Raw genomic sequence first — 12795 nt, 5'->3', positions numbered from 1 at the left:
CACTCGAGGTCAGGATCGAATTCAGGACTCTGTGAGGCGGCAGCTCGACTGAACAGCGCCACTTTGCCACCCTATCTGCCCTGGAGTAAAATAACAGGTAGCTGGAGGAACTCAGCAGGACTGCCAGTCCAGGTGAAAGGACCTATCCATTTCCCTCCACAGGTGCTGCTTGACCTGCTGATTTCCTCTAGCAGCTTGGAGGTTATTGGAACCTTGTTCCTGATGCAGTAGAATTGGGAATGTTTTACAAATGTCAGCATTATAGCAGTATATCAGCAGCATCATTGAAGGTGTGTTCTAACTGGCTTATACAAATTATATCTCAACTCTAACAAAACCTGCTCCTCAGTCTACAGAGCCATTATACGATCACAGGCATGAATACATGAGGGTGATCTTTGGAGATTGATGGTCCTATAATCTTTTCCCATCAAGGGCGACACAGTGGTGCAGCTGGTAGAGCTGCTGCGCCCAGCGCCAGTGACCCGGGCTTGATCTTGATCTCGGGTGCTGCCTGTGCGGAGTTTACATATTCTCCCTATGACCACCTCGGTTTCCTCCAGGTGCTCTGCTTTCCTCCCACATCCCAAAAACCTCTGTAAATTGTTCCAAGTGTGCAGGGAGTGGGGAAGTGGGATAACATAGAACTAGTTTGATGGTTGTTGTGGACGCGGTGGGCCGAAGGGCCTATTTCCATGCTGTATCCCTGAACCAAACTATACTAAACTAAATTAAACTAAAAATATTTTTTTCCTGAATGATCTTAATTCTAAACCAAATTAGGGGCATTCAGAAGAATGTAAAATAGGACAAGAATGTAAAATATAAAAATATATTACTGTATTGAAAATATTGACCTACCTTGAAAACATCGTAAAATGTCTCAATTTCTCCATCTGCCATGGATCTTCATAAAATCCTTATGGTCTGTGTTTGTTGGCTTCTATATGTTGTTTATTTCTTAAAATTTGACGAGCTATAATGTATCTGAAATGATATAATGGAGTAATCGATTGTTACTACTGCTACCACTATTCAGATATGCAGCAGCTGTATGTTTCAGATCTCTCCTGAGTAATGCTATCTGAGTACTCCCTCCTATGTAATGATTTATAGGTTTATAAGGACTGGTGGAGCCTTTATGAACACCGGATATTTCAATAGAACAAAAGTAAAAATAATAGTCAGGGTGCATATACATTTCGTCAGGGTGCATATATATAATCAAGAAGTATACATGCACATATGTAAGAAGCATTTATCAGATAAGCATAGAAAGTAATTTATCCCATATTTCAATGTTTAAATCTATAAAAATTCAGAATTTAGTAATTTTTAGCACTTTTAGAATTCAGAATTATAATGAAAATGAGTAATGTTATCTGGTGTTTAAAAAAATAAATAAGTAAACAATAGTAATTTAGGAAAATGGAAACCACCCCAATCTTGTGAGAGGATGTTTCTACAGTGGCTAGACAAAAAAGCTGGAGGAACTCAGCGGGTGAGGCAGCATCTATGGAGAAAATAAATAGGCGACGTTTCGGGTCGACCCTTCTTCAGACTGATGTTGGGGGTGGGGGGAGAAAAAGTGCCATTCTGGTTGTAAATATTTCATGGAACTTATGTGGTTCTTTAGTTTAGAATACAGCATGGAAATAGGCGCTTTAGCCCACCCAGTCAATGCTGACCGTTGATCACCTGCACACATAATTTCATGTTTTCCCACTTTCACATCCAATCCCAACACAAAGGGGGCAATTTCAGAGGCCAATTAATCTACAAACCCGCATGTTTTTGGGATGTGAGAGAAAACGGGAGCACCCAGAGGAAACCTATGCAGTTACAGGGAGAATGTGCAAACTCTAGTGGGCATAGGTTTAAGATGAGAATGGAAAGATTTAAAAGGGATCTGAGGGGAAATGTCTTCACACAGAAGGTGGTACATATATGGACCGAATGGCCAGAGAAAGTGGTTGAACAGGTGCAACAACAGCATTTCAATTACATTTGCACAGGTGTACGGATATGAATGGTTTAGACGGATATGGACCAAACGCAAGCAAATGGGACTAGTTTAGATTGGCATTTTGGTCGTCATGGATGAGTTGGGCCGTAGGGATTGTTTCTGTGCCAAAAATGAAATTTGACTGTCAGATTGGTATCAGCAATTCATTTGTGTCTTTGTGTTTTGTGACTTTGTACGAATTGCTCTTTAGTTAACAGGACCAATTCAAATTTGTAGATTAATATGCACTGCAGAGTTGTTGGCTCAGAAGCTAAGATAAAAGATCTATTAATAGCAGCAGTAGCATCTGTTACCAATACAAGCCATGTCATGTGGAGTGTATTGTCAGAGACACAAGTACAATTGGGTAGAGGCTCAGTGAAAACCTTGACCAAACCGCAAATTTGTTTTGAGAGTTAAGAACTGATTATGATTTTTTAAACCAGAAAATCTTTAGCATTTCCTGCTGCTTTTAAAATATCACATGTTTTTGCTTGCAATCTACAGTTCTATGATTTTGGAATTGTCTTTTTAGCCTAATCCAAGAAATATTTATTTATCAATCTGCTGTTCATAACATGTCTTTGATTCAATTAATTAAAAGTGCTTCCTCTTCAGTGCTGTTCCTCATATAAGTTGTAATGGCTGTTCTCTGGTTTAAGTCTGGTGTTTCTATCTAAACGAAATGCCGAATTCTCGTGCAGCCTATTAGTTCCATTTCATGGGATCAAGAATCAAGAGGGACATCAAAGTTGACATGGACAAAGACATCAGCCATCCCATGGGAATTTGGCAAAGTCCAAAGGCAAAAAATTAGTCACTGGGCCAAAGATAGTCAAGAAATTAAGATTGTTGATGGCCTTGTGATGGAGGTGGTTCTGTAGGCAGATGCAGGTTAGAGAATTCGGCAGCTTAGAGTTTAAGCGACTAATTACACAAACATTGTTTGGAGCTAAGCATTGAGAGTTGCATGAAAAATCAACCAAACATTTGCACCAGCAGATAATGATGAGTTTTTTATTTGGTTAGGGAGTGGACTGAATTGTTCCTTGGCTCAAGGCAGCATATGGTCTCTGCCTACATATAATTTGTTTGCTTATAGTTTGCAAATAAAACAGAGAACATAGAAAAGTACACAGGAACAGGGCCATCGGCACGCAATATCTGTGCTGAACATGATGCCAAGATAAACTAACCTAATTTGTCCATTCCCAAATTGGAGAACTACAGATAGTTCAAATTACAGTGGGGTATCTGATTTTGGATGAATACAAAGTAAGGATAAATACATTTATTCAAACCCATTTGGCATTAGGTCTAACATTGCGAGACTGAGAATATTTATGCAAGGTTGAAGATTAATTATCTTGGTGCTATAAATAAACTGAACCCTAATCTTATTTAGCATATGCGCAAACGCTGTAATTAGGAGTACAAATGGAATCTGAAAAGAGGGAAGTTGAATGAACAATTGAAGTTAACTACTTCACGCAGAGAACACTGAATCATAGAGTTAACTGTTCAGATTCAACCACTATTCAATGGACATTTAAGGGGTATAAAAGAGAGTACTATAAACTATTAATGGTTGAGAACTCAAATGTTTGATTTCATCTTGTTAGTTCCTGTGTCCTGCATGTTTAATTCTTCCACCACATGGCATTGCCTTGCAGTCTCTGGGCATCTCTTACGTATGTCTTCTCCACCCCAACAGTTAATAATAATAATAATAATACACTTTATTGTCATTGTAAATACATACAACAAAATTTCAGGCGCACTGCCCGAGCGGAGCTCCAACGTAACAGATAACAGTTAATGTAGACAGTTCAGGAAACTGAATGAGGCAAAATAAATAACTTAACCCAGTTCCTGCTTAATCCCATTGTGCAACCAGATGCTGTATCATATGGTGGAGAGATAAGAATCTTTCTCTGCATGGTACCTTACTCCACTCAATGGTACAGCTAAACAATGATTCCATATATTTGCAAGACAAATCTTTATTTCTCTGAAACCATGTACTACTGAATACTGCTCATAATTCCATTAAATTATTGTATCAGAATAACAATGAAAACAATACAGTTCATTCTACAGTAACATCTGGAACAAAATCTGATGGCAACTTTGATGTACAGTCATGTTTCAGGGGAATTGAATTTAAATCAAATTAAACCTGAGTGATGTTGCTTACATTGCTTTCAAATTAAACCAGTTCCCCCACCAAGTGCTGCCATCAGCATCCTTGATTACTTTCTTTTATTCTCCCCTAACAATAATTCCAGGCACTGCATTCCTCTCTTGATCCCTCTCTTCCCTCTCGACTGTCTGCACAGATTAGAAAACATCACATTAACATTATTTTGTTCCCCTGTGTAGTTCATTCGACAATTCAAATGTAATTCACTTCATGAAGAAAATAATTAAGTTAAAAGGCAAGCACTGTATGCATTTCCGTGAGATACAGAGGCTGTGGAAACTGATGAATATTCTGGAAGCCAAAATTGAGAGTTGGACCAGAGAGCATTTCACTGGAAATCTCAGAAGAGAGTAGTTAGGCATGGATTAGAATCCACAATAACAGTTGGATTTTGTTGTGATGCTAACTCAACCTGTTTCACTTCATATATAAAGAATGCCACTTGACTGAGATACTTAGGACCACATCTCACAATGAGTCAGTGACTTCAGGGAATTGTAGCTTTACTTTTAAAATTTGTTATTTCCTTTTGAAAGTGGTTGAATGTATTTTTCTTATTTTACACTGATTGTATTCCAAGAATATAGCCCTGGCATGGGAAATACGTCATTTCTGACCATCAATGGCATATGTCATGGAGTAACATTGGTTGAATTAGCATTTACAGGCCTGCCAACTGGATGTGTGATTTTACTGGGGATTGCTGTCTGCTTTGAAGGTTGCTTGGGTCTAGATTGTACAATGCATTTAAAGACCATGTCCTAAAAACAGACTTATGTGAATTTTTTTTTAAACAAACAGTGCTAATATACCTAAAAACAGAAGACACTGTCAGGCACAAGAATTTGACAAGTATCTTAGTCTTGGGGAGCTGCTTGAAATGCAATTATGTGCAAGAATGGACTGAAGGCAATTCAATCTGGGGGAAAAACACCCAAAAGAAACATTCTGATGAAATTCAGACATGAAAAACTCAGCTGGAAATTAGCTGCAGATTAATTTTTTTAAACTGCAGTAGAATCCGTTTTATTTTGACCAACTAATATTGAAGATCAAGATAAAACATCTCTTCCTGCAGAATTGGGGTTTAGTTTCCTTCTTGTGTAATTACCTTTGTGGTCCTTCAGCTGTTTTATTTTCTTTGTGATGTTGTGGGTTTGTGGAACTCTCGCTAGTGTATTAATCTGTTTTCTATCTGCTGTCTCCAGTCTGTTGGGTATTGTGATTTTCTAACCCATTCTGCTTCCACTGCAAGATCCCCTTGGGTGCAACTCCCATTGCTGCTTCTGCCTCAGTCAATCTGCTTAGAGGTACAGAGTGAAGACAGGTCCGCGCAGACCACGATCGCCTGTACACTAGTTCCAGGACAATTTACAGAAGCCAATTAACCGACAAACTCGCACGTCTTTGAAATGTGGGAGGAAACTGCACCTGGAGGAAACCCATGCGGTCACAGGGAAAACGTACAAACTCTGTACAGACAGCACCCAAGATCAGGATTGAACCAGGGTCTCTGGTGCTGTCAGGCAATAACTTCACCACTGTGCCACTGCTTCTGAAACCCTCAGCCATGTCTATATCACTTTTAGACAGGATTATTTCAATACTTTTGTCAATACTGCCTCTTCCATAACTAATCCAACCCTTTATTACACCGACTCTAATATGTATTCTGTTTGCTCTTCTCCATTTTTCAGGCTGACTTGTCTCAGCCCCTTGCCCCTCAGATGTGGCGTTCGTATTGCTGTATTGAACTCTTAATGGCTGTGCCCATCCAGCATCTATAATCTTCTCCTTTGAAATTACACAAATAAATATTAAGGCAGATGACCCTTGGTCAAAGAGACAGGGTTTTAATGAATGAAGATGGGATTGCAAATTGGAGAAGTACAGGAAGAACATTTCAGAGCTTGCGGTATTAGCAGCTACAGATTCAGCTGGCAATGGGCAAGTGATTAATATGAAGGGTGTGTAAGATGCCAGAGTTGAGCTGGAGGACGTTACACAACAGTGTAAGACCCTGTAGGAATTTCAAAACTAGTATGAGAATTTCCAAATTAAAGGTAATACAGGTCTCACAGGCGAATTGAAGAGTCTTCAAGGTAGGATAAGATTTACTAAGCGTTTGGATTAGCTGAAGTTAAAAGAAGGTGCACTTTGCAAGTCTGGTCATTTGGCTATTGATTGCATTTAGTTAAAATTTAATACAGGCATTGGTAGCTATCTTTGTTATTTTACTCTTATGCACCAAAATTCTCATCCAATTTATCTCACTCTAACTTGCTTTCCACCTTTAAGATTATACTTAATAACTCTTTGACCAAATTTTTAGAAACATAGAAAATAGGTGCAGGAGGAGGCCATTCGGCCCTTCGAGCCAGCACCGCCATTCATTGTGATCATGGCTGATCGTCCCCTATCAATAACCTGTGCCTGCCTTCTCCCCATATCCCTTGACTCCACTAGCTCCTAGAGCTTTATCTAACTCTCTCTTAAACTTTTGCTAATCATCTACTATTTTGTGATGCTACCTTGGATGTTTTTTTCATTAAATGCATCATATTATGTTTATTTTAGGAGATTGCAATGTGTTTTCTCATCCAGTACTATTCTGTAGATGGATGTGCATCTATCCCTCAAAGTAAAATTTATCCACAATATCATAAAACAATCACATTTATCTCTGGGATCTAATATAATTGTTGTTTTAATTAACAGTTTTAAGCACACAGAAAAGAGAATTTTAAGTGTAGAAATGAACTGCAGACGCTGGTTTAAACCAGCTAAGGGAATTTTAACTTATGCATACACATTGAAAGTCTTCTTTGCCAATATTATACTTACTGAAGGAGAATAATTTTCCAAGTTATCATGTTTACAAGCGTAAATCTTTCAGTGAAAGTGTTAACAAGGGTGATATAGTGGCGCAGTGGTAGAGCTGCTGCTTCACAGCGCCAGAGACCTAGGTTTGATCCTGAAAAGGGGAGCTGTCTGTGCGGAGTTTGTATGTTCTGACAGCGTGGGTTTCCTCCGGCTGCTCCGGTTTCCTCCCACATTCAAAGACGTGCAGGTTTGTAGTTAATTGGTTTCTCTAAATGCCCCAAGTGTGTCAGATGCGAAAGTGGGATAACATGGAACTAGTACACAGGTGGTCGATGGTCAGCGTGGACTCGGTGGGACGATGGGGCTGTTCCCACACTGTATGTCTAACTGTTTTTGCTATATACATTATAGGAAGAATGAAATTATCTCTGGTTACTAAATTTAACTTAATTAAAGACTCATTGTGAAAGGAATGTAGCTGTTACTTCTTTTGGGTTGAATTTATGTCAATATGTGTTTAAGGCCCTATCGCAACCCTTCATCTTGATGCCTATAACTTGCAAATTGCATGCTTGCTTTATATTGCTCAAATGACTGATTTTTATCTAAATGGGTAACCATAAAAGGACTATATTTTACTGGAATTATGAATACAGAAAAAAACTTTTTTTTTGTGTGTTGCATTTTGCTTGTAATACTATATTTTATGATATAGATTTTCCATCCCAGTGACGAACCAGTTCATTCTTGGTCAAAAAATGTGGCAAACTGCATTGTCAGTGTTTAGTCATGGTGTTACTGTTACTTTCTATAGATGCTGGTGGAAATAACTTGTTTCAGATGTGTCTCGGTACCTCTCGAGCTGCAGCTGTGCAATAGTATAGTCTAACCGTACACAAATAGGCCCTTTAGCCCACCTTGTCCATGCTCGCCATCAATGTCTTATCTATAGTGCTCACATTTACTTGGTCTGCATCCTTGGAAATGTTACTACTCCATATGCGCCACACTGGGCAGTAATAGAATAGGTGGAATGAAAGCAGAAAATACTGTAAACGCATTGCAGGTCAGACAGCATCTATACAAACAGAAAAAAATGTCTGGTTCATTCAGATAGACACAAAATGCTGGAGTAACTCAGCGGGTCAGGCAGCATCTCTGGAGAAAAAGAATAGGTGACGTTTTGGATCGAGACCCTTCCATTCAACCCGAAACATCACCTATTCTTTTTCTCCAGAGATGCTGCCTGACCCGCTGAGTTACTCCAGCACTTTGTGTCTATTTTCGGTGTAAAACAGCATCTGCAGTTCCTTCCTACACTTCACGTTCTGTCATACCTGGGAAGAAATATAAAAATAGGTAGTTTTAAGTTGCAGAGAATGTGGCAAGAGGGTTAGATAGGACACAGTGAATAGGGCAAGGCAGGGATTGCCGTAGGAATGTGCTGTCTGGTCATGTAGATTAACGGGGACACTTTGAAGGTGATAATGCTTCTTATCTGTGATTAGTGTTGCTAATAGTAGTGCAGTGGGCCTGCCCTGCAATCAGGCACTGCTGCAGAAGAAAAACGGAGTCAATATCGCAGAAGGATGACTTGCAGCTGAATGGACTAGTTCTGTTACAGATGGAGAAAGCATATTTCCTGAAATCTGAGAATTCTATCCTGAGTCCAAAATGTTGTAATGTGCAAAAGGACACAAAGTGTTGAAGTAATTCTGCAGGCCAGGCAGCATCTCTGGAGAACATGGATATATAATGTTTTGGGCCTCGACCTGAATCGTCTGCTATCCGTATTCTCTAGAGATGCTGCATGACCCAATGAGCTACTCCAACACTTTTTGTGTATTAACGAGCATGTGCAGTTCCTTGTTTCTACACTTGGGATGTAATGTGCCCAGACAGACAAAGCATTGAACCTCTAACTGTTGTGTGTAGGAAGGAACTGCAGATGCTGATTTAAACCGAAATAGACACAAAAAGCTGGAGTAACTCAACGGGCCAGGCAGCATCTCTGGAGAGAAGGAATGGGTGACGTTTCGGGTCAAGACCCTTCTTCAGACTAGTTAGGGAAAAGGGAAACGAGAGATCAAGACGATGATGTAGAGAGATAAAGAACAATGAATGAAAGATACGTCGATAAAGGAAACAGGCCAATGTTAGCTGGTTTTTGGGTGAAAACGAGAAGCTGGTGCGACTTGGGTGGGGGAGGGATAGAGAGAGGGGGAATGCCAGGGTCACTTGAAGTTAGAGAAATTAATATTTATACCACTGAGCTGTAAACTGCACAAGCAAAATATGAGATGCTGTTCCTCCGATTTGCGTTTAGCCTCACTCTGACATTGGAGGAGACCCAGGACAGAACGGTCAGTGTGGGAATGGAAAGGAGAATTAAAGTGTTTAGCAACCGGGAAATCAGGTAGGTCCAGGCGGACTGAGCAAACCTCCAGCTGTTGTTGGGCCTAGAAGGTCACAAACAGATGGGTCAGGGTTGAACAAGGAATTAAAATATTTGCCACATTTTCTTTTTTCTGTTCATATTTCCAGGATGAGTAATTTTTGCTTGATTTTCAGTTATGGGTGAAATAGGCGGGTTGCAGTTAAGTTTAGAGCTGTAACCATATAACCATATAACAATTACAGCACGGAAACAGGCCATCTCGGCCCTACAAGTCCGTGCCGAACAACTTTTTTCCCTTAGTCCCACCTGCCTGCACTCATACCATAACCCTCCATTCCCTTCTCATCCATATGCCTATCCAATTTATTTTTAAATGATACCAACGAACCTGCCGCCACCACTTCCACTGGAAGCGCATTCCACACCGCTACCACTCTCTGAGTAAAGAAGTTCCCCCTCATGTTACCCCTAAACGTCTGTCCCTTAATTCTGAAGTCATGTCCTCTTGTTTGAATCTTCCCTATTCTCAAAGGGAAAAGCTTGATCACATCAACTCTTGTCTATCCCTCTCATCATTTTAAAGACCTCTATCAAGTCCCCCCTTAACCTTCTGCGCTCCAGAGAATAAAGACCTAACTTATTCAACCTATCTCTGTAACTTAGTTGTTGAAACCCAGGCAACATTCTAGTAAATCTCCTCTGTACTCTCTCTATTTTGTTGACATCCTTCCTATAATTGGGCGACCAAAATTGTACACCATACTCCAGATTTGGTCTCACACAATGCCTTGTAGTTCGTTGCAGGCACAAACTAATCAAACACAACTTCCTTTCAAGATCCTTGATAACATTTATACCAGATATATCTTTGGTATCTAAGTATACTGCAGTAAACAACTAATTTCTGCCAGAGAAAATCCTCTTGCCAAGAGTTTGACAATTAAAAATTGCTCTTTATATTTGTACCAAGACATTTAATTATTGAGACTGGCATATTGTGGAAAAAAAAGTGACATTTAAATGTATGTATTGTATGCAAATTTCTTTCACGAAAGCCAGTCAGCTGAATTAATAGTAGGGGTAAAATGAAGTTATTAAATACTACAGCCTGCTCAAGCATATGCCAGTCCTCTGCTTTTAGTCCCTTTGCAGTTTCTGCGATGTAGGACGTGATGCAGCTTTTTAGGTAGATTTACCACTGGGAAAGCAATCATTTTACTATGCCCATGCTGACCATTAAGTCTGATCCATACTAATCCCATTTATCAGCACTTGGTCCGTAATCTTCTGCACCTTGGTGATTCATGTGTAAATGTGGCGAAATTATCTGCCACCATCACCAATTCAGACGGTGTGCTCCAGATTTCAACCACACTCTATATTTGTAATTTAAACTTGTGTTTTAACGTACAGTTCTTGTTGTTTTAGTTTAGAAGTTGTCCAACTTGTTATACTTGTGTGGCTGCCACGGAAATTTGAATTGTAAATTCAAATTACCAGTCCTCGAACAGGACTGCAGTATGAAATAAAATTCAATCTGCTATTTGTTTGTCCATTTTCCCAGTGGATCTTTAAACTTCAGTATCCATTACACCACCGATTTTGCCATCATCCTCAAACTTAATAATCATACCATCCACATTCTCCACCAAATTGTTAACACAGTATAAATGACAAACAGCAGGGGATCCTGTGCTGATCCTTGCATAGAAACATAGAAACATAGAAAATAGGTGCAGGAGTAGGTCATTCGGCCCTTCGAGCCTGCACCGCCATTCAATATGATCATGGCTGATCATTCAACTCAGTATCCTGTACCTGCCTTCTCTCCATACCCCCTGATCCCTTTAGCCACAAGGGCCACATCTAACTCCCTCTTAAATATAGTCAATTAACTGGCCTCAACTACCTTCTGTGACAGAGAATTCCAGAGATTCACCACTCTCTGTGTGAAAAATGTTTTTTACAACTCGGTCCTAAAAGATTTCCCCCTTATCCTTAAACTGTGACCCACCATTAAATTGAGACACACCATTGGTTACAGGCCTCTAATCTGAAGTATAAAAATCCTCCACTACCATCTGCTGACTCCTTCCACAGACAATTTTCTATCCAACTGGCTTGCTTTTCCTGGATCCTATGTAATCTAACTTTCCTATACATGTACTGTACTCTCTACTCTGAGCTTCATATGAACAAGAAATTTCATTGCACCATTGTGGAGGGGTTGGAATAAGCTGGGCTGCAGTTGATAGTTGAAGATGATGTGGATGTATTGAATTTTGAATATCCAGAAAGTTTTTGATATGTTGTTGTATCAAGGGTTCCTGCACAGGTGATTGTGGGTGCCGAACAACATCTGGAGATAACATTGGTTGCTAGACAGAAAATAAAATATAAATGGATCATTTTCAAACTGGCAGGTTGTAATTAATCAGGTGCTATACGATGAGCGTTAGAATATCAACAAGTGTAACCGGTTTTGCTTAGAAACTTTTTTCAACAGTTCAATCTTGTCCTTTCTCCCTCTCACCAAAATATATTTTCCACTGCTGAAATGTTATTATTCTTAAATACTTTAATTTTACATCATTGCATTATTTGCCAATTTACCATTGTGTTTGTTTTCCAGCTGTGCGTGGATTATATCAGCAGCACACTTACAGTTGAATCTGCCTGTGAAGCATTGCAAGTAAGTCCCAAGCAGTTTTATCTTTATGCTTCCATTGATGTACATTTTCTTTGGTTGTCAAGAGATTAGAAATTCAATTCGTATTTGCATTAGTCCACTACCTGGAATTGTACATGTTTACCTCTTGCATGCTCTTGTAAATAGTTTAGAGTTTGATATAAATATGAATTTATGATTTATTATTTTTTTAACCTTTTTCACTTTAGATTTGATTTCTCGAATTTTGAAGCTTTACTTGCCGTGATTGAACTGAATTTAAACCATCTTTTTTCTTAATTTTAGTAATCTAGACACTTGAGTGAAAAACTGATTTATTTTTGTCTGGAACTATTCTGACTGGTAATACCAGAACAGAATTGGAGCACTAAATTAATTTATTTTCTTGTCCAAGCTAACCTGCCGCACGGTTTTGACAGTAAGAACAGCCCTGGCATTTGCTGGGTATATATGAAGCTTAATTGATCCATGCAATTTTGTTAAGCGTGGACCCTGGACTGTAACATTGAGTTAAAAGTAAATAGACTGTGTGTATGGAATACTGAGCATTTGATTAGGTGGAAAATGCTGAACAATACCAAGTTTAGCACACACCAGACCAGGGAATATCGGATTTTATTTGAGTGTTTCTATAAAAAATATTAAGGATTTTCTAGGGACCACAAGGAAGTTTCAGG

General features: G+C 39.2%; 1 protein-coding gene across 1 annotated transcript in view; it reads left to right on the top strand.

Moving 5' to 3' along the window:
• Positions 1 to 12795, top strand: part of btbd19 (BTB domain containing 19) — a 112839-nt gene that overhangs the window by 38530 nt on the left and 61514 nt on the right. The window contains exon 4 of the mRNA XM_033028741.1: positions 12062 to 12121. Within this exon, the coding sequence (XP_032884632.1) occupies positions 12062 to 12121 (60 nt within the window). The remainder of the gene's footprint in view (positions 1 to 12061; positions 12122 to 12795) is intronic.

This window comes from Amblyraja radiata, chromosome 10 (assembly GCF_010909765.2).
Source record: "Amblyraja radiata isolate CabotCenter1 chromosome 10, sAmbRad1.1.pri, whole genome shotgun sequence".
NCBI lineage: Eukaryota > Metazoa > Chordata > Chondrichthyes > Rajiformes > Rajidae > Amblyraja > Amblyraja radiata.
The sequence above is the reverse complement of the archived record's forward strand: the minus strand, read 5'-3'. Positions and strand labels throughout refer to the sequence as shown.